The 27,275-nt window shown below is 34.7% G+C and overlaps 7 protein-coding genes across 12 annotated transcripts; 3 read left to right on the top strand and 4 right to left on the bottom strand.

Annotated features, from left to right (window-relative positions):
* Positions 1-4,739: 4,739 nt before the first annotated feature.
* On the bottom strand, positions 4,740-8,308 carry LOC106326997. Of its 3 annotated transcripts, XM_013764986.1 has the most exons (3): positions 8,237-8,308; positions 8,006-8,127; positions 4,741-6,129 (listed from the first exon to the last, which is right to left on the bottom strand). In XM_013764986.1, exon 3 carries the CDS (start codon positions 6,127-6,129, stop codon positions 4,978-4,980), a length of 1,152 nt encoding a protein of 383 aa, XP_013620440.1. In that variant the 5' UTR covers positions 8,006-8,127; positions 8,237-8,308; the 3' UTR covers positions 4,741-4,977. The 3 variants fall into 3 exon arrangements, with proteins under 3 accessions (XP_013620442.1, XP_013620440.1, XP_013620441.1); XM_013764988.1 differs by lacking the exons at positions 8,006-8,127; positions 8,237-8,308 and adding an exon at positions 6,513-6,599 and having other exon boundaries at positions 4,740-6,129; XM_013764987.1 differs by lacking the exons at positions 8,006-8,127; positions 8,237-8,308 and adding an exon at positions 6,622-7,119.
* An 88-nt stretch (positions 8,309-8,396) lies between these two features.
* Positions 8,397-10,237, bottom strand: LOC106324543 (probable leucine-rich repeat receptor-like protein kinase At5g63930). Its single transcript, XM_013762496.1, has 6 exons — positions 9,668-10,237; positions 9,141-9,243; positions 8,973-9,044; positions 8,825-8,887; positions 8,565-8,636; positions 8,397-8,487 (listed from the first exon to the last, which is right to left on the bottom strand). Exons 2-6 carry the CDS (start codon positions 9,197-9,199, stop codon positions 8,397-8,399), a joined length of 357 nt encoding a protein of 118 aa, XP_013617950.1. The 5' UTR covers positions 9,200-9,243; positions 9,668-10,237.
* An 85-nt stretch (positions 10,238-10,322) lies between these two features.
* Positions 10,323-11,807, top strand: LOC106326998 (LYR motif-containing protein 4B-like). 2 transcript variants are annotated; one of them, XR_001267377.1, is made up of 2 exons: positions 10,323-10,425; positions 11,255-11,807. XR_001267377.1 is itself a non-coding variant. In XM_013764989.1 (2 exons), the coding sequence occupies exon 2, from the start codon at positions 11,294-11,296 to the stop codon at positions 11,555-11,557; it is 264 nt and encodes an 87-aa protein (XP_013620443.1). In that variant the 5' UTR covers positions 10,351-10,425; positions 11,252-11,293; the 3' UTR covers positions 11,558-11,800. The 2 variants fall into 2 exon arrangements, 1 of the variants encoding a protein (XP_013620443.1); XM_013764989.1 differs by having other exon boundaries at positions 10,351-10,425; positions 11,252-11,800.
* A 1,015-nt stretch (positions 11,808-12,822) lies between these two features.
* LOC106326996 (amino acid transporter ANTL3) lies at positions 12,823-15,356 on the top strand. The gene is made up of 2 exons (XM_013764985.1): positions 12,823-13,747; positions 14,563-15,356. The coding sequence occupies exons 1-2, from the start codon at positions 13,001-13,003 to the stop codon at positions 15,109-15,111; spliced, it is 1,296 nt and encodes a 431-aa protein (XP_013620439.1). The 5' UTR covers positions 12,823-13,000; the 3' UTR covers positions 15,112-15,356.
* Positions 15,357-17,778: 2,422 nt separating this feature from the next.
* LOC106322715 (SNAP25 homologous protein SNAP33-like) lies at positions 17,779-20,559 on the bottom strand. Its single transcript, XM_013760836.1, has 5 exons — positions 20,387-20,559; positions 19,453-19,973; positions 19,070-19,163; positions 18,858-18,988; positions 17,779-18,517 (listed from the first exon to the last, which is right to left on the bottom strand). The coding sequence occupies exons 2-5, from the start codon at positions 19,912-19,914 to the stop codon at positions 18,320-18,322; spliced, it is 885 nt and encodes a 294-aa protein (XP_013616290.1). The 5' UTR covers positions 19,915-19,973; positions 20,387-20,559; the 3' UTR covers positions 17,779-18,319.
* An 888-nt stretch (positions 20,560-21,447) lies between these two features.
* On the bottom strand, positions 21,448-24,532 carry LOC106327752. Of its 3 annotated transcripts, none has more exons than XM_013765994.1 (6): positions 24,140-24,532; positions 23,084-23,714; positions 22,559-22,886; positions 22,324-22,466; positions 21,980-22,262; positions 21,448-21,904 (listed from the first exon to the last, which is right to left on the bottom strand). In XM_013765994.1, the coding sequence occupies exons 1-6, from the start codon at positions 24,390-24,392 to the stop codon at positions 21,596-21,598; spliced, it is 1,947 nt and encodes a 648-aa protein (XP_013621448.1). In that variant the 5' UTR covers positions 24,393-24,532; the 3' UTR covers positions 21,448-21,595. The 3 variants fall into 3 exon arrangements, with proteins under 3 accessions (XP_013621448.1, XP_013621450.1, XP_013621449.1); XM_013765996.1 differs by having other exon boundaries at positions 21,998-22,262; positions 24,140-24,531; XM_013765995.1 differs by having other exon boundaries at positions 22,559-22,883; positions 24,140-24,530.
* Positions 24,533-26,302: 1,770 nt separating this feature from the next.
* On the top strand, positions 26,303-26,775 carry LOC106324542. The gene is given in 3 exon segments (XM_013762494.1): positions 26,303-26,365; positions 26,367-26,704; positions 26,706-26,775. Coding segments are annotated over 3 exon segments (471 nt in total).
* The last annotated feature ends 500 nt before the right edge of the window (positions 26,776-27,275 follow it).

The raw sequence follows: 27,275 nt of genomic DNA, 5'->3' as shown, positions 1-27,275 counted from the left end.
TATCGAAGAAATGCGATGCACCTATTAACGGTCTATGGAAGTTCATCGGAGTTAAGAAGATCAACATACCTAAGATTCAAGTTGGAATTAAGAGGGAGAATGTTGGATACTTCCAATTAACTTGAGGAGCAAGTTAACTCATTAAAGTGAAGTTTGATGGGTTAAGGAAAAAGGAAAACATATCGAGCTTAGGAATGTTTCCATATTATTATAGGAAAAGATGTAGTTTCGCCCTTAGGAAAACATGTAGCTTCGTCCTATATTAAGAGTTTTCATGGAGAGATGTTCCATCAAGAGAAACACATTGAAAGGTTTAGTTTTGAGAGAGTTTCAAAATCTAATTAGAAGAGAAGTTCTTATAATCTTTGTGTTCGTGCAACTTTAATAATTTGGTACATAAAAAATGTTGTATAAAAAATCTCCAACTCCACTACATATTTTACTCCAAAATAAAATAGGACATGGAGTAATGAACAAATGGTAAAAGCATTACTCTATAAAATTATGTAAAATATGGAGTAGATTGGAGATGCTCTGACACACTTAAATGATGAACATAATCATTTATTTTTCGGTCGACTACCTATTTTTCCCACGAGAACTATCGTATAATGCTATATGTCTCCAAAATTATTGCCTCTTTATCTATATCTCCCTGAAATATTTTCTTGATAAAAAAACAAAACTTGGTAAATTACCATTTATTTTCTTGCTAATAGCATATACAAACATGTTTAGCACTACTCTTTAGCAGCTAACTTGTTTTATAACTTTTTTGCCAAAAAAAGAACAGCTAATCGATTTACGACATTTTAATGTTAGTCTTTCGCCTCTTCGTGTGGAGATAGGGCATTCATTTAGGCAATGGAGTGTATGGGGAATTTATGGCAGTTTAATGTTACTTTTCCAACAGATTGTTCTCAATTGGTGAAGATGATTTCGAAACCAGAAGAATTACCAGTCTTAAGCAATTTCAACCATGCATGGCTCATTCATGTACCTCGAACGAAGAATATCAGGGAGGACAGTCTCGCACACAATACCAGGAAACAACCGTTTTTCATCGTTCATAACTTCATATGGATGCAGAGTTACCAGTTTGGTTTACAGATTCATCATGAATATGTTCTTGTTGATGTCAGAAAAAATAGATTAGAAGCTGCATTGATGATAGGAGCAGAAGAAAATATAAATAAGGGTACAAAAAAAAAGATAGGATAAGAGATTAGAAGTTTTTTTTTTGAGAAAGGAAGATTATAAGTCGTATGAAAGATACATATCTATCTTATTAAAGTAGAAGTATATTTAGGAAGTGTTTGGAAACATGTATATCAGTAAAAAAAGAATATAATATTGTTTTGAAACATGTATACCAGTATATTAAAAAAAAAAAGTAATAGACTTATGTCATTACAAAAAAATTAGAAGTTCATTATATTATGAGAAACTATATATCTAAGCCAACTTTAAAATATACGAAAATAGCACAATCTAATTACCTAAAACATTTTTTGTCTAAAATAATCATAACACAAAATTTAAATTTTATATACATATTTCAAATCAAAATATTAATTTAAAATTGATTTAAATCAAAAATTGATTCACAATATAAATCTATTCAAAAATTGATTTTTACTAAAATATTTTCCAATAACCATTATAAAAATGCTTTAAATATATATATGAAAAATAAAATACAAAGCTCAATTTCAAACACAAACTTAAATGATGGTACATATAAAAATATGATTAATTATATGATTACTTATATGATGGTACATATAAAATATGATTAATTATATAATGACACATATATGATATATAACGGTGACAAGAAAAATAAATAGCAACATATTTTGAAAAATATAATATATAGAATATTATATTATACTAATAAGAATAACAAAATTATATTTAATAAAAAATAATAATATAACATTGTCTACTTACAACAAATATATATTTATATAAAAGATAAATTAAACACTTGTGCGGGTGCACAGATCAAAATCTAGTTGTCATTAAATGGGTTTACATTATGTTTGCCACGTGGCAGTCTCACAGCGTTTAAAAATGAATACGCCGACGTGTCATATGCAGAGAGCTTCTCAACCAAACTCTACATAAATGTATACACATTATATAATATTTAACATTTTTTTCATTATAAAACTCAGATGCAGGATTCTACGAATTATACAAAAGTTCTAAATTAAAAAAAAATCAAAAAATATCACTAATGTCTAGGCTTATTTTACTTTTACTTTAATTTTTATTTTAAGAATTTTATCTTTTATGTGTTACTTTTACATATGGGGTTCTGGTGCACTACATTGTTCAATACAAAGCATAACACTAGAGAGAGATTATCTCTGGCTCTCTTACCACTAATCTCAACAACGGGTGTGTTTTCACATCATGTTTTAGTGTTATGAACCAGGAAGAGGTAGTTTGGTGGTGTACGGCTTGCGGCTGCAAGTACGGTCCCCGGGTTCGATTCGCACTGGTCACCAGGGAATTTACATGCGGACTTGCTCTGGCGCCCGAGATCGAAGACCATTGTCTGGCCATGACCCACCTTCGGGTGTGCGTCCGCGCCGCTAAAGGGTTTGGTCTCTAGTCTGGACCACCACGGTGGGGCCATGACAATCGGTTATCAAAAAAAAAAATGTTTTAGTGTTATGTTATTTCTATTATAGTCGCTGAATTTTGTCGCCTAATTAAAGAAAATATGCTCATGAATGATTTAAAAAGACGGAATGTTATCTTATTATTGGAAAATATTTTGATACATTAGTAATCGCATTAATCTTCTTGCCCTTGCATATTCTTCTTCTTATTTGCTTCAGACTTGGATGCTGAGAAACACAAGTTATATAAAAATTAGAAAAGTTAAATTATAAATTAACTAAAGAATAAAAGAAAATATATCATATATATATATATTAAAAATTTGAAAAACATGACTATGAATATTGGTGGAAGATTTCAGCCTGCACGTAACAATTTTTTTTGTTTCACATAAAAATTAATTTTTATAATTATTAATCTAAAAAATAAATATAAAAATTAATCATACCTATCACAACCATTAGGTGAGGTTAAAATCCCAGTTATAGGAATCCGACAGAGTCCAGGCAAGGGTATAAGTTTTACATATGGAGATGAATGGATAACATTTTTAAAGCAGTTGCAATAAAATTGTCGAATCTGTTTCGTCGTTGCTTGGAACTCTATGGCTTGAAGAGCATCACAACAAGGTCTTGTTGGCACCTGACCTGGTGCCAAGACCAAACAAGGTCTCACCGAGTCTTTCGTCATTCCACAAGTGATACCATACACTATTTTAGCATTGAAAATTGGGGAAACTATGGTCATTAAAACGAAAGAAACTACAAAAACCGAATTACTCATATTTATCGGATTATATATATGATTTTTGGTTTTGTGATAGTTTATTGGATCAGATGAACGAATTTATACACAATTTAGAAAATGTTTGAGCTCACAAAGTCAAACAACAATTTATCAAATGTTATGTTTGAATAAAATATTACCAAAATAATAATATTTGAATTGAGAAAAAGAACCAAGAAATTAAAAAAAAAAATTAATTGAAAATTATAGTCAAGTCTTGATAGATATGCAAAAGAATCTACAAATTGATTACTTATTAAAATGTGTCAACAAGTTTTGGTCAGTATATTAGTTTGATTTTTTTTATCAATAATTTCTTTAAAGTATCCTAAATTGGTTACCAATTTTTAAATATACACTCAATCAAAAACACTATAACATTTGGGGTTAGATTTAGTGGTTACTGTTTAACGTTTAGTATTTTGGGGGTGGAATTGTGTTTATAAAATTCTATAAATATTATATAAATTATTCTTATGCATTTATAAATGATCTAGGAGAATTAATTTAGGTGGTGTTATTCAATGATGTATTTTAATAGAGTTTAAATCTAAGTAAAGTCCATCTATTCGAATGATGATTCTAAATTCTACTTTAAAATCTGGTGTTATTAAGTGAATTATTTAAATCATGTTTCTTAAATCTAGTGTTATTCAACTTCAAAAGATCTAAAAATTCTTTGTATTTAAAATTGATTTCCAATCATTTGTGGTGAATTCTCGTGAACAAATAAATCAAAATCCAAGGTATACTGCAGAGATTTTAGAATTCATTAATTAAAAACTATGTTTAAGTTTAAAAGTTTTTTGATCAAAAAAAAAGTTTAAAAGTTTAATTGATTACAAAACTTGAAAATTTATTTTAAATCACCGATTGAATAACACCCACTAAAATAAAATCACCCTATAAAAATAACTTCACATTTTTTATATAAGACATTGAATTTTCAAAACACAAACGCAGAATTTAAAAATAGAAACCCAAACTTAATACATTTTTCTTTAAAAAAAATATATATATATATATATATATATATATAAAAAGATTTTGGAATTGAGAGTCTGGAAGCTTCCATAAACTTTTGATTTCGGTTATTTTATATAAAACACTGAATTTTCAAAACGCAAACGCAAGATTTCAAAATGGAAACACAAACTTAATGTGTTTTTCTTTTTAAAAAAAGTTATAAAGATTTTGAAATGGAGAGGCTGAAAGCTTCCATAAATTTTCGATTTCGATTCTAAAACTGGAAATGGACATCGCTTCCCTGCTACATAGATCATGATTGTAGAAAACAATAAACTGTTCTTTTTCTTTAATTGTGGAAAATAGATAAGACTTGAAATCTTTACAACTTCATCTTCAGTTATCAAGTCATTGTCAAAAGTACATACATAAATCATTTTGCTCTCTCGAGGACAGTAACAAGACAATATCTAGCTCTCTTCCTCTCAAAATAAGCTCTCAAAGCTTGAAATATTGCATGTTATATCGATCATATGCAACACACAAATAAGTTTCTGTTGTTTCACTATTGGCCACCCAAAGTACTAAACCTTAAAATGTTGTGGCCTTGCTCTGAACTTTCTGAGGTGTCTTGTTGTCCTGAAGAGAGATCACAGTTTCAAAAGCACCAATAAGAGCTTTCACTTTGGTCTTCCTCACCTTTGTCAACTTATTCATTGTCTCCTCAATCACATTGTTGAACAGTGTCATCATTTTCTTCTTCCCTTCTGCTTTCTGATGCCTCAGAACAACCTTCTCACGTTTGCTTCCTTCACAAGAATCACTTCTTGCCTCAGTACCTTTCAGATTCTTCTTCTTCTTCTTCCCTTCGGTTTGGGGTTTCAGTTCCTGCACAACCTTCTTTCTGAACTTGATCCATTTAGGAGAAGCGTCCTCAGGTATTGGTTCAAGAGTCTTCCCTTTCTTGAAACTCAGCTGGTTAGCTACATTCACCTTTACACCTGACATCATCCTCTTAGGCCTAATCTTCTTCTCAGGGGTTTGATCTGCTTCAAGCTCTGCATCACTCATGGTTTTCTTCTCAGATGATGCTTGCTTCTCACTCTGAACACCTTTGACGCTAGCTTCAACAACACACACTGTCTTCTCTTTCACATCTTCACCGCTAATTGTCTGAGTCTTTGCCTTCTCCTTGTTCTTCAGACTCTTTGGAGCAACACTGATTCTTGAAACCTTCTTCACAGCAGAACTTGACTTCTCATTTCCCAAGCCAGGAACCTTTTTAACAACAAGTGAACTTGTACTTTTCTTCACAGCCAACACATCTCTCTTTGCAGCCTCAGAGCTCTCTGGTTTGGTCACACTTGCCAACGGCTTCCTTCTCAAACCTGAAGTCTCAACTTTAACCGTCTCTGAGGCTTCAACACTCTTTCTCCTCACCACCTTCCATGGTTTCACCGCGTCATCATGATCATCACACCTCTTGCCATGTGTCCCATGTTTGCAGTGATCATGAATTGAGCTCACATGATGATCACCGCGATAACGGGACTTAACCTGCGGTTTACCTGCTCGTGTACCAACAGCTCTAGTTGAGTTCACACTTGGTGGCTTAGGGACAGGCACTTCCTTAGTCTCTGATACACACTCTTCTTGACCCTTGGGTGCCTCAGATACAACAACATCTTCCACGGGTCCCACGTCCTTTACAAGTACCGTTTCCACAGAACCTTCTTCAGACATCTATAAATCACAAGAGTGAATAACTTTGAACATATCAAATTAAACGAACTTTTTTTTTTTCTGTACTCAAATTACATAACCAAAGATGACTAAACATTCTTCTTCATTTCAACATTTTTTAAATGAAGGAATCTACATCCAAAGGACACATGTTGACTTTCAAGAGTCTAAATCAAAACATGTGTATCATGCCAACAAGTCATCAATGACATCAATACCTAAAAGACAAAACTGTAATCTGATCGTGACAAAATTAAAACTGAGATATGATCAAATATTTGAGGACTACTCTGCAGGCTTAAAAGCCCTACCAACAGTTTTTCAAACTCAAACCTAACCAACACACATAAAACACAAGAAATCAAGGATTCAGAGAATGATACCTTTAGATTGCTGCTCAAGAAATGAAATACAAACACAAGAAGATGAAGAAAATAATCAACAGAAGATGAGAAGAAAATAAAATTATATAAAACCAGAAGGTTGCCTTACCAAGGGAGACTATTTTTCTCTTTACTTTGGGAAACAAAATTGATGAAAGAAGAAAAGTAGGTTTGATTGTTAGGAAAGTAAACACACACAAAACAACATAGAGAGAGAGAGAAGAAAATCTTTCCTTTGGAGAAAGTCTTATGAGAGAGAGAGGGAGAGGGCAACTTCTATAACTATATCTCTTAATATTTAAGTTTTATTTTTAATTTATTAAATTTCTTATTTATGTTACTTTAGATCCAATTAATAATTAATGTGTTGTCATTTTTGGTCTATATATTAATTAAAAAAAACTATAAAGCGGATACTTCTATATGATTAAGAAGGAATATAGATTAGTGGAATGTGTCTTTTTAACTATACAATATGAAAGATAGTAACTTGTTATGTATGATGCTTTTGTTCCATTTGCAAAGATCTAGAAGACCATACAAATACATAATAACTAGATTAATTAAATTGGTGCGAACGTATAAATCAATTTTATTAATCCAAACATTATTTTAAAAAAAAATTGATAGGATATGTAATTAAATTTAAATGATATTAACATACATAATATATTTTTAATATTAATTTCTATTTTTTTTTAACTTTTTTTAAAATGATGCTTTCTACTCATATGTTTTTTTTTATCATGTGTATTTTTAATAGCAAAAACTTTAAATTACTGATAACAAAATTTTCATTGTGAGATTAATAATTTTAGTAATTGATAATTTAAAAAAAATTATCAATGTTAGTTCAAAACTTTTATCAAAAAAAATTATTCAAAGTAAATTTTGAAACTAAAATATTTATTTTTTCAATATGGTTTATAGTTTAATTTAGAATGATATATATATATATATATATTAAATTTTAATGATTAATTAAATTAGACTTTTACTTGTATGATTTTGTAATCATTTGTATTTTGTTATAACAAAAATTTTAAACCATGGATCGCAAAATTTGAATGTGAGACTTTTAACAGTTTTAGTAATTTATGGTCATTTTTTAAAATTCAAAATATAAAATATACAGAAAAATCTAAATTTTTATAATATGGTTATTGTGTTTTTTTAAAAATTATTTTAATAGTTTTAAATTAAACAAATTTGATAGAAAATACATTTTTTTATCAGATCTTTATTATTCAAAATCATTAATTGTCATATATAATTTACCCACATTAGGCAATTCCGTAATCTTTATTTAAGGAAATAATAAATGACATTAATAATGAATTTATGGTTAGTTTAATGAAAAGCTTATTATATAATTAGATGGACCAGCCTATTTCTCTAATAATTCTAAGAATCATTCTAGTGATGACATGTGGCTACAAAAAAAAGTTGTAATGTTTCACAAATAATATATAGGGATGAAAGAAAAAAAAAACCTGAAGTGGGGAACCATCTCTGGGTAGTTCTGAGACGTTTTCTCTAGAATCTTCTACTCTGTCAGACTTTATGTGTACCAATTGGGTTCACGCCTTGTTTGAACATGTTGTCTTCAGCGTACCTGAAAAAGTTGAAACATGTTTCGTTCAAACATCTCAAACTCGTTCAGATGGTTTAAACTCTTATACAGTTTCACTGTTCTATGGTTCCAATGTATGGTGAGAACTCACACTTCTTTGAGGAAAGGATGCTTGTAGAATGCGTCTGGGATTCTCCCAGTAAATTGGTTGTGATCAAGATACCTGGTTTCAAAATGATCCCATTAGAATGCACATTTTGTCTGTAAGCAAATCTAAGACAAAGACAAAACAAAAAAACTTACAGGGAATGTCAGCTTAGGAATGTGAGCAATGGCGCAAAAGGAATGTTTCGAATGAACTTGTTGTAAGACAGATAGATACCTACACAATGAATCCAGATACTGTTTATTGCAGATTTCATTTGGACGCAATATGGATAATCATCAGAAGCTAAACAAGAAACACAATGGTAACTTACAAATGGGTTAGCCTCTTCAGCTCACCAACCTCAGGAGGAATCACATCTTGTAGTTTATTCCACCTCAGGTTCCTAATGGTTACAACTTACAACAGAGTAAATGATTAGGTAAAGTAATTAGAAGCATTGGCATGATATGATGATACTAATAATAACACACTCCTGTCACATAACATATAGTTCCAATCTGTGTTGGAAAGATAAAATGAAAAATACAGAAAATCAATGTATAGAGCGCACAAGGAACATACAGTACTTACAGCCGTTTCAGCCGCCCAATTTGTGAAGGCAATTGACCAGTGAGCTTGTTGTTATGTATATCCCTGAAACAGTCCGAACCATCTTAAACATTAAATCTCTAATCTACCTAATGCCAGCACATATGAAAGGTGCATGGAAGCAACTTACAGTCTGGTTAAATCCAAAAGGTTTGTTACTGCAATGGGGAACGGTCCAACAATCGAAACCGCGTAAACTTCTCTGCAAATCAGACAGATTCAAAAGCAATTAGTTCAGCCAAGTAAAATACAGAAGAAAACATTAAAGCCAGAACAAGAAGAAGAAAGTAGGACTTACAGTTCTGTGACAACCCTATAGTCTCCTTGTGACACCAGACCAAGGTGGGAGATCTCCATCTCCTCAAGGATGATGGCCTACCCATGAATACTCAAATCTTGCACTGTGCAAACAGATCAATACAATGAGCAAAGAGAGCTAATATTAATAATAATATATATAAAGTAACTAGCTTCATGGGATCTATTCATTGTTCAGACATAAGAACATGTTTATCCCTAGGTTGCAAATCAATCACGGGCTGCCACGAATGAGTGGTTGCGCAAACAGGGTAAGAAACTCACTAAAATCAGTTCTTAATTAGTAATTTTTATAACCGATACTTAAGAGTTTTGTGGGACTCACCCATTAAAAGACCCCGGATAAACATGCTCTAAATGGTCGAAAGAATGAAACTCTGTACAGAGATACTACGAATCTTGATAATGGGTATGTTCCAAATCTATTAAAGAGCTATAGAAATTAAGAAATGGACGGAGGATACTTAAACACAAAACCAGACGGTGGAAAAAAAAAGCAGACTTTACCATCTCCCTTCAACGTCTTGGAGTGAGAGAGAGCAAAGAAGAAAGACAAGACGCAGATCACAAGTAGCTCATACCTAGAAGAAGCCATTGTTCTTCTTATTTTCCTTAACAGCTTAAGTGTGAACGAGACAAAACAGATCCAAGAAATTAAAAGGGAAAGCCATTCTTTTTTTTTCTTCTCTTCCTCCTGAGATTCTTAAACCGAAAACGAGAAACCAAACCGTGTCCGGTTTAGTATTGCTAGTAGAAAAATTAGTTACTCTAGTCTAGGGTAAGGTTAAGAACCGGTTTGCTCATAGTTGTTTAATTAAGAACCGGTTAAACCAAACCAAGCTTTTAAAACAGAGTTGGCTACATTCTCAGACACAAGTTCAACATATATCACAAACAGAAGATTGATTTATGCATGTCAGACAAGCAGATCTTCTTCTCGCTAGAGGTTTGCTCGACCAAGAATCGGAGAAGAAAGAGTTTGACATGACACTTGACAGTGAGACAAGACGAGATAAGTTTTTTTTTCGTGGAGTATGCCACGTCATACAGTTTACTAAATATAGGCTTATCACCTAATCAGCCCAATATAACGGGCCTCACTGTCAGGCCCATTACTCAACCGTTTTTTATAATTTCCCGGTTCAGGTCGGGTTAACTAACTACTAGGTTTATATGTAAAAAAAACACGGAGAATCTCAACGCCGAGCTCCCCCCTTTGTCGACGACGTGAGGGGACTAATTACACTTCTGCGTTTTCATCTTAGGTATGTTTTATACGAATTTGGAGTTTCGTTTACTCGAATTCTACTCTTGTCTGAATTTGATTGGATCCTCTTGTGCGAATTAGCTGTTCTTGTCTCTTTTGGTTGTATCTACAATTCTTTCAAATTTTGGGTGGAGTTTAGGACTTTATGTCGGCTGTTAAGTTGTTGTTTTAGATACAATTTAATCGGCTTTGTTTAAAAAGTTTTGGTTTTTTTATTGCTTCTTTAGCATATTTTTTTCCAATTAAGTGTTTGTTGCTAATGTTAGAGATTGAATGCTGATAAATGAATCTCCTCACTAGTTTTGATTTTCTGGAGCGAAAGTTTGGTTCTTTTTTGCTTTTATCCAAATCCACACTGTCTACAAAATCTTCTTGTCAAAGTTTGTGTCTTTAGCCCTTATCTTGACTCATTCTCTTTTGTTGTTTTGGCACTGCTAATCACTTTCCTAGATTGTGTGTTGTTATATTGAATTGCGTTTATGCAGGCTTTGTACAATAAAGGGTTAGTGTCCATTACTGCAGTGGTAGAGAAAGTTCAAGTTTATAACTCTTTAAGTATGTGTATGGCTATTAAGTTCCCTTCTTGGTTGTCTAAAGAGGTTGTTTTTAGAGTCAATTTAATCTATTTTGTTTAAAAGGTTTGGTTTTTAATTGCCTCTTTAGCATTGGTTTCAATGAAGCTGTTTAATGTTAAGATTATCTGAAGAAAGTTCGGTTCTTTTTTGCTTTTAATCCAATTCCTCTGCCTATAAAATATTCTTGTCCTATGTCAAAGTTTGTGTCTTTATCCCCTTATCTTAACTCTTTATCTTTGTTAATGTAAGCAGGCTTTATACCAATAAAAGGGGTTAGTTTTTATCACTGCGATGGTAGATAAAGCTCAAGTCATCAGCCTCTGTCGCTCCCTGCTTCGAGCGGGGCGTCAGTACCCTGACTACAACATCAGGGAGTACGCTAAGCGAAGGACCTTGGATGGGTTCCGCATGAACAAGAGTCTCGCCGACCCGTCCAAGGTGGAGGAGGCTTATGCTGAAGGTAAGAAGCAGCTGGAGGTTGTGGAGAGGGTGGTCAAGGTTTACTTGGCGTATCCTCCCAAGACCAAGAACATCATGGAACTCAAGCTTCAGTAGTGGATATGTATGTTTGGGCTTTTTTCAATACCCTTAAAAAGCTATTTGTTATTGTTATTGGTCATGTTTCTTAGTTCTTTTCCAACTATGAGACATTGCTTTGTGTGATTCTCGTGTAATATTTGTGTCTTGATGGCTTCAGACCTTTATTGAGTGAAGAGAGGATCAGAGAATAATCTTGTATTAGAGCTGAGATAAAGAGTCATTTTTGCTGATTGTTCTTAATAATAAAATCTCACACGATTCTGCAGTTGTGTTGCATTGAAATGTTCCCAGCTTTTCTGTAGTTTACGTCTATCTTTAGCTCTGATGCTGTTAGGTTATAGATTCATACACATTATCTATGAATTGTCAGGAGACAAATCTGTATGATACAGAAGAACAACAACAATATGGTTGCTTGTGTTTCAACAAGATTCACAGAAGATTAAAACAAAATAAGGTCTGTGATGAACATGTATAACTCGGTTCATCCATTTCCCAGCTGCTGCTTTGGTTGCACTTGAAGTTGAATTCTTCAACATCATGATGAAGAGATGTCCAAGTCCCTTGTTTTGTTTTTCTATGTCACTCCACATGTCAACCGCCATGATCTTTAGCTCCTCCCCCAACAGATCACTCAAATCTCAAACCCATCTTGTAGCTTTGCTTTTCTTTTCCATCTGTTGAAAACGAGTCTAATTTTAGCAAGACAAAATGATCTAGTTCCACTACAGCTAGATGACAAAAGCAGTAATAAAGCACAAAGCACAGAAGCTTGATCATTAAAGCAACACAAGTTATGACTAAGAGGAGAACATGTCTTGGAGGACACTGACACCATCAAATGATCTCAAAGATGACTGAACCGACCATCTCCTGTAGATGATGATGATACAAGCTCAAGCTTGAGTACACTCACACACACATGGCCCAAAGAGAGATAGAGAGAGCCCAAAGAGGAGCAGAGAAGCGTGTAGAAGTTGAAAAAAAGAAAAGAAACGTGCGCCGTCAGCAACCTCCACGTTTCTTTCCTCCTACTGGCTGACACCTCCTCAATCATTTCTGAAAACTTCTCAATCTCTCTACACACCTGTCGCCTCCTCCTTATTCACTTTGATTTCGTTTATTCACTTTGATTTGATCTCTATTTAATATTCTTTTTCAAATCATTCAAAATCCAACAAAACAGCTCATTACAAAAGTATATGGTTAAACTAAGTAACATGTGTCGGTCCATTACATAATAGTACAAGTCAAAAAAAAAACAAAAACTTTGTCGTTTTCGTACCTTTTTTGTATCGCTCAGATTAACAAGAAGACTCCTGAGATGTGGTGAAGAGTTGATCAGATTAAAAGTTTCGACCTTTATCATCTCCAACAAGAAACCATAGCCTCAAACACACATCTGAAGAGAGAGAGAGAGAGATCTTGTCTCTTTTCTTAGTTATCATCTTTGTCCAGATGGGGTTGGAGTACGATCAAGACTCGGGATCGTCCACACACTCCCTACCCTCCCTCCGATCATCCACCAACTCCCTCTACGTCCCACGAGAAGACACCCCTCTCCTCGGCCCACGAACCCTCTCCTCCCAGCCCAAAACCTTCGCCAACGTCTTCATCGCCATCGTCGGCGCCGGCGTCCTCGGCCTCCCCTACACCTTCAAGAAAACCGGATGGCTCCTCGGCCTCCTCACCCTCTTCTTCGTCTCCTCCCTCACCTTCTTCTGCATGATGCTCCTCGTCCGCACCCGCCGCAAGCTCGAGTCCCTCCCCGGCTTCTCCTCCATCACCTCCTTCGGCGACCTCGGCGAAGCCGTCTGCGGCCCCGCCGGCCGCCTCGTCGTCGACGTCATGCTCGTCCTCTCCCAGTCCGGGTTCTGCGTCAGCTACTTGATCTTCGTCGCCACCACCATGGCGAACTTGCTTAGTCGTGGGACTGAAGTTATCTTGGGGCTTGATCCGAGCTCTGTGTACATGTGGGGGTGTTTCCCTTTTCAGCTGGGCCTTAACTCGATCCCCACGCTGACCCATTTGGCTCCTTTGAGTATATTCGCTGATGTTGTTGACGTGGCGGCTACCTTGGTGGTTATGGTTCAAGATGTGTTTATCTTTGTTAAGAAAAGACCTCCTTTGAGAGTCTTTGGTGGCTTCTCTGTGTTCTTCTATGGGTTGGGAGTTGCTGTGTATGCGTTCGAAGGGATTGGAATGGTAAAAAAGACAATCACTTCCCTCTTTATTACATCTCTTGTCTCTATATGTTTTGAAACCAATGTTAAAAAAATCGCTAGGTGGTGGTAGACAACAACTTTCCTCTTTATTACATCTCCGGTCTCTATGTGTTGAAACCAAAGTTCAAAAAATCGCTAGGTGGTTAGACGTTTTATAGAAAAGTATTGTTTAGGAGTTGCTGTGTACGCTTGTTTGAGGGATTGGAATGGTAAAACACAACAACTTTCCTCTTTATTACATCTCTTGTCTCTATGTTTTGAAACCAATGTTAAAAAAATCGCTAGGCGGTGGTTAGACTTTTTATAGAAAAGTATTGTTTAGGAGTTTCTGTGTACGCTTGTTTGAGGGATTGGAATGGTAAAACACAACAACTTTCCTCTTTATTACATCTCTTGTCTCTATGTTTTGAAACCAATGTTCAAAAAATCGCTAGGCGGTGATTAGACATTATGTAGAAGATTATTGTTTTAGGAGTTGCTGTGTATGCGTTTGAAGGGATTGGAATGGTAAAAGACCACAACTTTCCTCTTTGTTACATCTCCTGTCTATATGTATTGAAACCAATGTTCAAAAAAATCGCTAGAAAAGTATTGTTTAGGAGTTGTTTGAAGGGATTGGAATGGTAAAAGAGAATCACTTTCCTCTCTATTACATCTCATGTTGTTGTCTTTGTTGAAACTAATGTTCAAAAAAAATTCGCTAGGCGGTGGTTAGGCGTTTTGTACAGAAGATTATTGTTTAAGCAGACGTCGTCTAGACCTATTTTTAAAACACTGGTTGAAACATGTCTACAGGTACTTCCTTTGGAGCTAGAGGCTAAGTACAAAGACAAGTTTGGTAGAGCGTTGGGGCTAGCCATGGGGTTAATCTCTATCATGTACGGAGCGTTTGGGCTGCTAGGGTACATGGCTTATGGAGATGAGACTAAAGATATCATCACCACGAACCTAGGGGTAGGTTTGGTGAGCACTCTTGTTCAGCTAGGCTTAGCAATCAACCTCTTCTTCACGTTTCCACTCATGATGCATCCTGTCTATGAAATCATCGAGCGCCGTCTCTGCAGCTCTAGTTACTCCATTTGGGTTCGTTGGTCCACTGTGCTGGTGGTCACTCTCGTTGCCCTGCTCGTTCCTAATTTTGCAGACTTCTTGTCTCTTGTTGGGAGCAGTGTCTGTGTGATGCTTGGATTTGTTTTGCCATCGCTCTTCCATTTACAGGCATTCAAAGAGGAGCTGAGCTTTGCAAGAAAGGTGGTAGATGTTGTTGTTTTCCTCATTGGTGTTATGATAGCCGTGGCTGGGACATGGACTGCTGTCATTGAGATCATGACATCCAAGGCCTGATCATTTTTCTTTCATTGAAGATTCTTGTTAGCAGTAGAAACAAGAAGAGAAGACATTGTTGGTTGTTATTTCTGTTGCGTTCCCTTCCACACTTGTTTTTGTTTGAGTCTTTTATTACTATTTTGTAAGAAAGACTCTTGAAGAGATAACCAATAAGACGAGTATTCTTAAGAGTGTGACCGTGCGGGATTTATTTTGTAGTTATTGTGTTATTATGTTTTATACAATAGAGATGGTTAATTTAATTCGAAATAAAGAAAAGAACTAACAATCTGTATAGTTTATTTGAAATGGACTAACCATTTATGTTTTCCATATACTGATTTCTTATGTAGAAATGATTCTTTGATCGAATTCGAATGTTTAGCTGTTTAGTTGCTTTTCATCTCTACTTGTACCTTATGTGGAAACATCCTTCTGTTGATGCAAAGATAATCAGATAAGCACAAGAAAGCTTAATTTTTTTTTTTCAAAAACTTAAATTAGATTATGAAATTAATACTGGATTTGCCTTTGGAAGATCAAGTTTTATTTGGTGTCTTTGGCAATCATCTGATTCAAACACAGGAAAGCAAACAGAGCCACTGTTACCACTTTTCTACCTTCCATTGAAACATCTTCTTGCCAAAGAAAATATAATCAAAATAAGCATAAAATTAATGAAATGAATCTTAGATCACACAAATCTTGAGTTAGATAGTGTTTCAATCAACAAAAGAAAGAAAAATTATTAACATTTTACCCAAAAAGAGAAATGAAATACCCTTTAGTTTTTGTGATAAACAAAGCTATCAAAGCTTTCAACTTGTGGAATCTCAAAGACTTGTGATAGCCCATTTGCTTTAACCTTCCATATCAATATTTCTATTGGCTTTTAGATACATTAATCCAAGAAACACACTAATCATTGGAGATTGAATTAGTTTATAAATCATGAATTTTGTAAATATTTTGTCGGTTAGATTAGTTTTAGGAATATATATAATTGGAGATTGTGATTGTTAGATTAGTTTTATAAATCATGGACTATGTTAGTTAGCACTTAAGCACAATTATAGCTTGGTCGAAACATGCTAGATTTCATTTTTTTTAAACAATTACTATATATCGTATATTCTGTGTAACACAAAATTAATTTGTGTTATCAACTAATTTTGGAATGATGATATATTTCATAAGCTCAATTAATTTGTTATAGTAATTATATCGGTAATAATGTTATTTTTAATTGCTACTATTTAAATATATAATGTTAAAGAAATATATACATATATTACTAATTATCTTCACCAACTAATGAAATACCGTATTTTATTTAGAAAATAGATTATTTTGAATTGATGATATATAAAATTTAAGCCACGCATATTCCATGAGAAAAATGACGTCATAATTTCCTACCGAAAGTTTTTTTGGGATTTCATCGTCGGCCTACAAATTTCAGGTCCTTAGCTAGGATTGTGCTTTGTTTTGTAGTAGCTTTGTGAGCTGAGACTGGAGCTTTCCTACCCCTTGCACGTACTATACTCTGTTTTGTAGTAGCTTTACATATGTGTTTATTAAGTTGTTATCCCATATTTTATTTATGTAAAAGATATATTGTTTTCATATATCTCTCCAAAAATTCTCATGTTTTTCTTATGTTTTTAATGTAAGAGTATGCAAAAGTATTGAAATAATTTATATGTTCTTTTACCCATTTTTGTGATATATAATTTCTTATTAGAAATATTCCAAAACTAATTGACAAAATCATAAGAAAAATAAATTAACCAAATGTAAACTAACTTATTCAGAATAAGCTCTCCTCCGCACATACTTTACTTCTTGACACTTAACCAAATTAGCGCTAAATTATTCTAAACAAGATTAGGGTTTTAAACCGCAATTCTAACCTTTTGATCGCTAATTCACCAACATGAACGCTCTCAACAAGAAAAACGCTCTCACCAAGAAAAAAAAGAATAACTTATGAAGTTTATTTACCTCTTCAGCCTTATGATTCTCATCAACCAAGCGAGTGGCCGGAGACAACCCAAACCTTCTTTGCATGTGCTTTCTTAAGTTATTATCTCATATATTATTCTCATACTTTACTCAAATTGTTTTCATATTTGGCTTATGTTTTTTGTGTAAAAGTATGCAAAAGTCTTGAATTTAGATGTTTTCTAGCCTTTTGTGATATATAACTTCTTATTGGAAATATTCCTTATTTGTAAATGTTATAAAAGTATAAGCACGAAAAAATCATTCTAATATAAATATGCAACAACTCGTAACACTTTAGAAAATAATTTATTTTGTATATGAAAAAAAATCCTAAATTATTATATTCCTCAATATATTTTAAAAGAAAAACGAAAGATGAGAGAAATAATTCATAAATTAAGAAAAATGGATATATCAAAGCATATGTTTTACCAAACTGTGAAATTTGGTATGTTAATAAATTTGTTTGAGCATCTCCAGTGTATTTTGCCATTTTCACCTCTAAAATAAAAGAATTCTATAATACAGGTGATATATGCTTCAATGTATTCCTCTAAAATAGTAATATCTAAATCTAAAGTAAAAATTGATAATTGTTATTTATTCTTCTATAAATAGAGAAAAATAGCAATTTCTATTATAAAAAAAAAGAAATAGGAGTGGGTTGGAGCAATTTTATCTCTAAATGCTATTATAGAGGTAACAATATCAATACTCTAATTAAATAAAGATACAACAAGTTGTCATGCATTTTTTTACCATAGTAATTCATCTCCAACCAAGCTGAACTCGATTTTTACGCAACTGCATGTGCATCCTAACCTTTGAGGATACTCATCAAGTGAAGAGAGGGGAGTAAACTATGAGAGAGATTTCTTGGATTAGAGCAGAGACCAGAGTAAAGAGTTCTTGTCTTCTTTTTGTTCTTCATAATTCCACACGATTCTACTGGTGTTACATAGGAATATTCCAACTTTTGTATGCCCACCTTTAGCACTGATGCTTTTAAGTTACATCAATCTGAGATTCATACATCATCTTTCTGTTGTCATAATTTCTTGAGAAAGTATATGTTTGCTTGTATTCTATTAAGATTTTTGTTCTTTCATAATAAATATCTAATATAAACATAGACAGAAACGTATACGCCATGATAAGCAACAAGTTCACTGAAGAAACACTAGAGGAAGGAGTGTAATGAACATATAACTATGTTCATCTACTTCCTGAGCAAACGGCTGGCACGTTGGTTTGATTGTTGCACTCTGTAATTGAGTTCGTCAACATCATCATGAAGATAATCAAGACCATCTTTCTGCCTTCCAATTTCACTTCCCATGTCAACTGCCATGTTCTTTAGCTCCCCTAGTAGATCACTCAAATCTGAAAGTCCATCATCTTGCTTAGCTTTTTCCATCTGTCAGAAACGTATAAATTAGTAAGATTACATAACTTTTTTTATACTCAAATGTCAAGAGAAGCTAGCTAGCTTTTGATTTTTAATCAATGTCTCAGGGTTTGGATCTTTGTGCATTTGCATCATGTTCATGCAACACTCATCTAGGACCGGTCCTGAGCATAGACTAATGAAGCAATAAAGGCTCCAAAATTTTTTTTTTTTTTTAAATTATATAAATCCCTTACTAAATTGTTTATAGTCTCAAAATCTTAAAGACCGGCCCTTAATCTCATATGCAAGAGTATAGTACGGTTCCACTGAAAGAAAAAAAAACAAGATAGGGAAGAGAAGTGCTAACCTCCACTCTCTGATAAGCATCAGCTGATTCAGGAAGAGGTTCTCTGGTTCTTGATTGTGCTTTTGGTGCTGGGCTCAGTCCAAGTTTTTCCCTTTTCTCTAAGTGGTTAACTCTTCTCGTTGGTGAGTGATCTAAAAAACACACAATAGGAATCATGCAATTAATAAAAAAAAGAAGGTAAAATAGCTGCGAGAATAAACCAAGAAGCAAACCTCTAGTTATGACAGGACCATTAATAGGGCGAGTCTTCTTCGGCTTCCATGTCTTTGAAAACATACCTCCAAGGCTTCCAAGAAGCTTCTCACCCTGAAAAATCAAAGTATCTTAATCAATATACCTCATGTGACTCATGTCATTATTTTATTTCACACCAACGTTCAAGAAATAGCCAGGTCCTAACTTTGGGATCATTGATTAGACGGCCGTCTATACCGATTTTTTTTAGTGTCTATAAAAATCGGTCTAGGAAAATCATTTTGTTAAGGTCTGGTTTGCCAACTAGGCCTATTTTTAGAACACTGTTTCACACCAAACAAACACATACTCTCATCTGTAATCAATTAATAAGCAAAAAAAAACAAGAGAGAGAGCTTACTCTACTGAGATCATGATCTATTTCAGCAGCTTTATGGTGCGTCCTCGTGATTTGCTCACCCTGGTCATGTAACATGACCAAAGTTCTGGTAGCATCCGACCTTATCTCTTCAGCTACCTTGAGAGAACCTTGAACAGACTTTGTAGTCTCTTCAGCTTTGTACACAGCATAGCCTTCAAGCTCCTGAACAGACTGGTTCTCAACACCTCCTGAGTCGTTGAAATTGTTCTTGTACTGGTATCTAGAGTTCGAAGTCACTGACTGCTTGGAAGAGCTACTACTAGACCCTTTCTCAACCTCATCAAAAGGGTTGGTCATGATAGCCAAAGAGGGCTCAGAGGAAGTTCTCTTGGAGGGGTTAAGGGTGGTATCATCTGAATCGAAGGGGTTTGGTTTGTGGAATCCAGGATCAGCTGAGTTGTGCTTGGGAAGGTTTGCTGGTGATTTATTCAAACCGAACATTGTCTCTTAAAAACTTTGTGGACAAACGAATACTTGGGTTGGTTATGTAATAAACTTTCCTGCAGAAACCAAACAGTGGTCAAGATTTGATGCTTTGGTTCTAACTTGGAAGCTAAACAACAAAAGTAAGATTAAAAAAGGGGTTTTGAGATACTAAAGCTTTGAAGTTGATCAAGTCCAAGACAAAGCATAGAAGTTAAGGTAACGAAGAAAATAAATAAATAATTAAAAAAAAAAAAGAAGATTCATTGTACTTGTTTTTATTGGCAACTAGTGTTTCAAAAGGAGACAGCTTGGAAATAAAGGAGCAGATGGTGCAGAGACAAGTGAAGTGGCTAAAGAGGAAGATGTACGATAACTTTCTATAATTATCAGACAGCAAAAAATCGAACAGAAACAGAAACAGAATAACAGAATCTACCAGAGGGAGAGAAGAATGAAAAATCTGAAATTGAGCAAAGAGGGAGGTTACCTGGATGAGCAAAGTAGTAGAGGAGAGGAGAACGAAGAAGAAGAAGATGAAGATTAGTGTTTAAGAAGGACGAAACCAATGCGTAGAAGAAGGGATCAAAATAAAGGAAAACGATTTAACGCGGAAAAGACTCGGAACGACATAATTTGAGTTCAAAAGTCTTTGGGTTTGGTCTTGACGAAATATCTTGTAACAATAAACGTATATATATGTCTCTATCTATTAAATAAAACAAAATTTATTAATTTCACACTCTTCTTTTTTGCCTTCACCGTGTTAAAAATACGTTGGTTTCTAACAAAAGTCATTGCATTCTGAATAATCAATCATTATAATTCTCAAATATATATAATTATTTTTCAACAAAAGATACAATAAATTTAGCAGAAAAATTAGAATTTTTAATAACTAAATATCATTAATTAGAAATGGTCAATATTTTTTTATTTTCTACTTTTTGTTTTCTTTTCCCTGTCTATTTTTCCCAGTTTCCATTTTTGACGTTTGGGGACATGTTATCGATCAACTTTTAACCAAAAACAACCTTCTTTGTTGAATTTGTCAAACAACATGATATAATGTAGCCCAAAATATCATCTACTTGAAGATTAAAATATCATACTTAACATTAAAATAACATAGTTTGACCATGCATACATGCACGTGTGATATGCCCATTCATCACAATTTTATTTAACAAGTAGAATCTCGACGGGATGAGGTAACTCGTTTGGTAAGGACCTTGTGGACCAATTGTCATGTTCACGGGTTCGACGCCAGGCGGAGGGGAACTGCCCATCCTGTCATCAAATGCGGTACTGGGTGTTGGGCCTTGTCCCCAGCCCAGGTAAAGCCTTCCCGGGTGAAGTGGACCGCTGCCTAACCCGGCCCAGGTGAACGTAAGTGGGGAACCCCCGGATTATCAAAAAAAAAAAAAAAAAAAAAAAAAAAAAAAAAAAAAAAAAGTAGAATCTCGTCCCAACGTTCTAGTAGGTATGAATGATATTTCAGTATGTGATTTCAAACGCATACAAGAAAATACGAATCAAACTTGAGATAGATTTTACATTTTAATCATAAGCCTTTTATTTGGAAAATACACACATTTTAATCATAAGCCTTAAGTGGCCGCCCACTAATCACAGTATTTTGTTTGTCAACCACATAACAGTGGATAATTATTGAGGGCGGGAAAATACAAAGGCCCAGTTAAGGCCCATTCTTTCTAACATAAGCAAATTTGGTCCCAGCTTGCTTCTTCACCACGGCACCTTCCTTCTTCACAACGGGTTCATACTTTTTCACAGTGGCAGCATGCTTCTTACCTGTCAGATGAGAATTAAAATCAATTTGGGAACTGCACGTCACGTCCACAAGCTCAGATGCGCTTCCAGCCTCAACCACCGTCTGCTTTGACGTATCCTCTAGAGAAACTTCTAATCTCTTGACCATTGAGTCTTCTGGGTGATCTTTTTCTTTAAGGCTTTCTTCTAGAATCTTCTTATCATCAAAGAGAACCTGTACACTCAGTGTTTAACAAGTATCAGTGAGACTACTTTAAGCGTTAAAAAACCAAAAACTACTAAACGTTACCTCTGCATGTTTCTTTACCTTGGCAGCGTGCCTTCGACCCATCAGATGAGACTCAAAGACAGTTGGACAAGCGCATACCACACTGCAGATACTACACACATATGCTTCAGACTCAGATTTATCTTTACTCACCTTGTCCTTGAACTCCTCTGGATGCTCAGTGACTCCTTCATAGCCGCCTGAGTTCATCTCCAGGCTCTGGTTTAGTATACTCTCAAACTCCCGGGTCAGATTTGCATCTTGTGAAAGCTCTGGTGTGTTGAAAATGGCATCAATCCATTCCCTGCAGGAGACTTTCAAAATAAGAATACTTCAATTTGGCATAAGCCAAGTTTGAAGTTTACCTAGCTTCTTCATTTGGAAAAGATTTGTAATCAATCTCTGGTACGTCTTCAAAGTAGTCGATGTTCTCAGATGCCTCTCCATCTATCAAGTGACCATTATATTGAATAACATCATCTGGTATTTGCTTATCACCAAGTAGAGCCTGTTTCAATAATAACGTTTTATCATAATCAAACCTTTGATTTCACACTGAGACACTCTAGAGATAAGGCAGAAACAGACTCATCAACTTACCTCTGCGTGCTTCTCAATGGTAGCAGCATGCTTACGACCATTAAGATGAGACTCGAACATGGCAGGACTATCACAAATAACACTGCAGATACTGCAAACATATGGTTCAGCTTTATCTTCTTCAATCACTCTACTCTTCTTCTTGTTCCTCTTTTTCTTCTTCTTGTTCATGTCCTCCTTTAGATTCTCACTCAGGCCTACAGGTTCATTTTCTAGCTCACCTGGCTTTATTTGTAAGATCTGTTTGAGCATGCCTTCCAACTCCTCAATCACAATCTCATTTTGTGTAGGTTCTAGTTTCATGGGGATTGCATCAAAACTCTCTCTGTTACACAAAACTATTATCGGTGTTAAAGTTTCGTGAGCTTCCAACTTAAAACCAATTGACGGTAGATAAATTGGTCCAAGTCTTTTATATATTAGTCATGTACCAGTAAAACACTCGATGTAAGAGCTTTATATTATCACAATCATATTAGAATCAACTTAAAAATGTGACATTTGAGAGGCACAACTGGAATTTACCTCACTTCTTTGGGCACCGGAAAGTCGCGGCTTAGTTCACTGAAGACATGATCTACATGGAGAGGAGCTACATTTCTTTCAGATGTTTCAATAGTCTCCATCAGTTCCTTGTTCTGTTTCTCCAAGCCCTTCAAAGACTCCTGGTCATTCTCTTGAACACTTTCTTCAACGTTTTTAGTTTCACTACATTTCTTCTGAAGCTTCTTTCTATTCGTCTCCTTTACTAAGAGCTCGTTTGGTGCTTTTGGGACATAGATTCCTTTGAGTTTGCTTCGCGCAGACCTACTAGAACCAGACCCTGAATCCATTGGTTGTGTGGATTCAGAAACATCTTCACTAGATACTTCAGAGCTCTCAAGTACCCCTGAGGATTCACACTGTGTGAGAGAACTCCCACTTGCTAATAATAAGCTTCTCCAGAGCCATGAGGTCTTAGCAGAAGCAACCAGGTAAGGTGAAGTTCTTTGAGGGTGTGCTAGAAGAATGTTGTATCTTCTCATTCGCAGCCGGTGAAGAGCATCAGAGAAGTCTATGTCACCGGAGATAAGCATTATATTAGCCGGAGGAGGATTCTCCACCACCCACAAAAACATATCCACCAGAATCTTCTTGTCACTGGCGTCTTTCCTTCCTGTTCAAGAACCAAAAAGACATGAGATTCAACGACCATACCCAAATCCAGTTCCTTGCAATAAATAAAATGTTACAATAAGTAAGTAATCCAAATCCAGCAATGGATATTAGAACAAAAAAAAGTCTGATATATAACTCTATTTAGTACGAGGCCTTTTGAAAATAACCGATCCAATACAAATCTGCAAGGATTTAATTCCGAAACGGACAATATATACTAAGCCAAGGGTTGGATCCAGGAATGCACATCTGATCAGTTACAACATAACACACATCTAGTATGGTTTTAGTAGAGTGTATGGTCTAGAAATGCATCGGGTCCGTCACAACATAAGCACAGCTCCTTGAACCTAAACTCTTAACTACATAATCCATTCCGATCCAAAATTTATATATGTATTATAAAAATCAAGAGATTTTAACCGGAGGGGACGTGGTTAAGAGAGATTCCAGTGGAGGAGAGAGCTTGTTGAACAGCTTTAGGGATGAGATCTGTGTTGCCATAGGAAGAGATAGAGAGAGGACCACAGTAATTCATATTAGCCAGCGCTGTGGTTAACTTCTGAGTGATCCCATGAGCATCATAACCCTTGGGAACAGCACAGTTCTCAATGTCCCACCAAACCGACGTTTTAGCCCTCGTGTACTCAGCCTCAGCCGTGTTGTCCATCATCATCTCCGCCGATGTGATGAGACACTCGTCACTCAACAACTTCTCACATGCTCATCGTATTATTGAAGAGGCTGATCGCTTTTGTACAAGTACGCTTTTTCTTTCCAAACCAAAGAGGACAAAGAGAAAAGCAGAGGACAACAAAAAGTAGGTAAAATTGACTTGACTTTAGAATAAAGAAACTAATGACCAATTTTTATTATTGAAGAGCTTAATTATAATTTAATAATTTAATTACAACTCGATAATTAGTTCTTGTTTTTTCTTTAATAATAAGAAACTGTCCTCTTAAAACAAAAGTAGTTAGCAAAAAACAAAAATCTCAATGGGGTAGTTTTAGGCATAGATGGGTTAAGGGGCGTCAGAGTTGAGGAAAAAACCACTTGGTGACTTTATTTCTTAGCAAATTCTATACGATATACTCTTTCCGTTTCGTAAAGTTAAAAAATATATTTTTTGTATTTTCAATATATGTTTTATTAACTAATTGCAAACTTCAAAAAAATTTAATTACACTTATTAGATTTTTATTGGGTTAAAATTATAGAAAAAAATAATCACAAAAAATTATGTAAATTTAATATATTTTATTAAAATGTGTGAAATGTCTAAAATATGTAGCATTTTGAAATAAATGGAATATCATATTTGAATATTTACCTGTGTCATCTAACACATTTTCTTACTGAGTGGGTCCCGCCTCTGGTAACATGGTTAAAATGTATGGTGTAAATAATGGCAGTTGTATGAAGCAAAATGTGTGCCATGAATATAATGTGTGGTATATAATCAATGTCTTAAATGACCAAAAAAATTCAATGCTTTAATGAGCGTGTCTGGATGTAGTTGTTTCAAAATCTAATTAGAGAGTAATTCACTAGTGGCGTATTGATCACAAAACAATTATAAACTTAAATATTATTATGAGACACCACTTAAATATGCAAAAACTTGATTCCATGATCATTTATAAGTAATCTTAACTTCCCCTATGGTAGAATCTTAACTGGTTTTGGTTCTATTCTTTCTTGGTTTCTGATGTGCAAATCTTTTTATTATTGGGTTGAAGTAACTCATCTTTAACACTTATGAGGATTCAGTTACCTCTTTTATTAGCAAATAGGATTTGACGTACCTCTATGTCAATACAAAAATAAAAACGAGATTAAATAATGTTTCTTTTCATCCTAGATTACTTTATAAAATGACAGTTTAGAGATTGTTTTTCTATAAAAAAATGAAATGGTTTACATATAATTGCTAGGAGAAGCAATTTATTAGTAATAAGATTTACAGAGGTGTAATAACTGCATATTGTTTTTTTGTCAACAACTGCATATTGGTTTGTTTAGAAAAAGATAATATTGATAAGCCATTCCATTTCCGGAGTCAGTTCCCCTCTTACCGTAAAATATTATAGATAACCTTCTCTAAGTAATATATTTTTTTTTTGACAAAAATCTGGAAGTAACCTTAATGTACTAATTATGTATTGCACTATATATTATATCTCCTTTTTAGAAACATTATGAATTATATCTTTAAATAATTGTTTTGGTTAATTAGATAATATAGAGAGCGACAAGTAGTTTATTATTGTTACTTTGTAGAGTTAACCTCGAACAAAGAGACCCAGTCTGAAAATAAAGACAATAACTATGCGGTTTGAGACGGACGACGAGATAGTTAATTCACTGCCAGATGTTGACTTTGGATGTGCACATGATATCATCAATGAATTCAGTGTTGGAAGTGGTCTACTTGTGCTAGCGTACGGAAAGTTATCAGTTCTAAAAATTGACAACAAGTTTTCCCTATGTTTTGAGACATTAAGTAGTGAACTGAACTCCGGTCATAGATTTCTAGCATTTGGAGATGCAATAAGGGCCATGAGACAATCAACATCATTATTTATGAGGCATGATCATTACCATGTCGACCTGGAGACCGTCAGTATCAACGGAAGAGATATTCCAAAAAAATTTGGCACCCATTAAAGGAAACACAATCATCGACATAGGGACTAGTCTGCTGAACTTGGCCGGAGGATCCTACTTCGAGCTCAAGAGTCATACTGACAGAAAACTTGATGAGTATCTATACAATTTTAGCGATGGTCGATTGGTAAGTTACAATGGTACCATTCAATGCAAGCTGCCTTCCGTCGCATTGACCTTCTACAAAGGGGCTTCTTTAGTGTTAGATCCAACCAGCCTATTCCACCACCAATCTGGAGATGAATATTTCTGCTTAGATGTGGTGATGAGCCCATAAGATATTTATCTTAACATCATTGGGACATTAACGGCATTGCGATTATAACATCGGGTTTGATCTTGAAGATGAGACCATTAACTTTGACAAAATCTTATGCGGCTATCTTTAACTAGGTCGAATTGCAATATTCCACGAGATGCACCAGTGTTTTTAAATGTAATGTGTTTTCTTAAGTTTGCAGTAAAAGCTCAGTTTTCTTAATTATCAACTACGATAATTTCAAGACATAACATACAATATTTTTCTCTTCAGTCTTCACGTACGCTTCGTCCAGTATTATTATATAAACAAGTCCTAGAGCTGCATTGCTTATTAATTAATCCCTAAATTCTTTCAGTTAAAATCTGGTTAAAACTAACACCACAAGAAAACACTCCGAATTCCGACGGAGCTTCCGACGGACACCAAGGTCGTCGGACATTTGCGACGGAATACTGACAAATTTCCGACCAAATCCAAAAAAATGAAGTCGTCGGAATTCCGTCGGCCATTTCCGACGGAATTCCGACGACATACGGTTCGTCGGAATTTTCCGACGACTTTTCGACGACATTCCGATAAAAAATGTAACCGTTGTAGTCGTCGGAAGTTCGTCGGTATATTCCGACG

Source organism: Brassica oleracea, chromosome C2 (assembly GCF_000695525.1).
Source record: "Brassica oleracea var. oleracea cultivar TO1000 chromosome C2, BOL, whole genome shotgun sequence".
Lineage (NCBI taxonomy): Eukaryota > Viridiplantae > Streptophyta > Magnoliopsida > Brassicales > Brassicaceae > Brassica > Brassica oleracea.
Note: the sequence above shows the minus strand (reverse complement) of the source record. Positions and strands in the feature narration are given on the sequence as shown.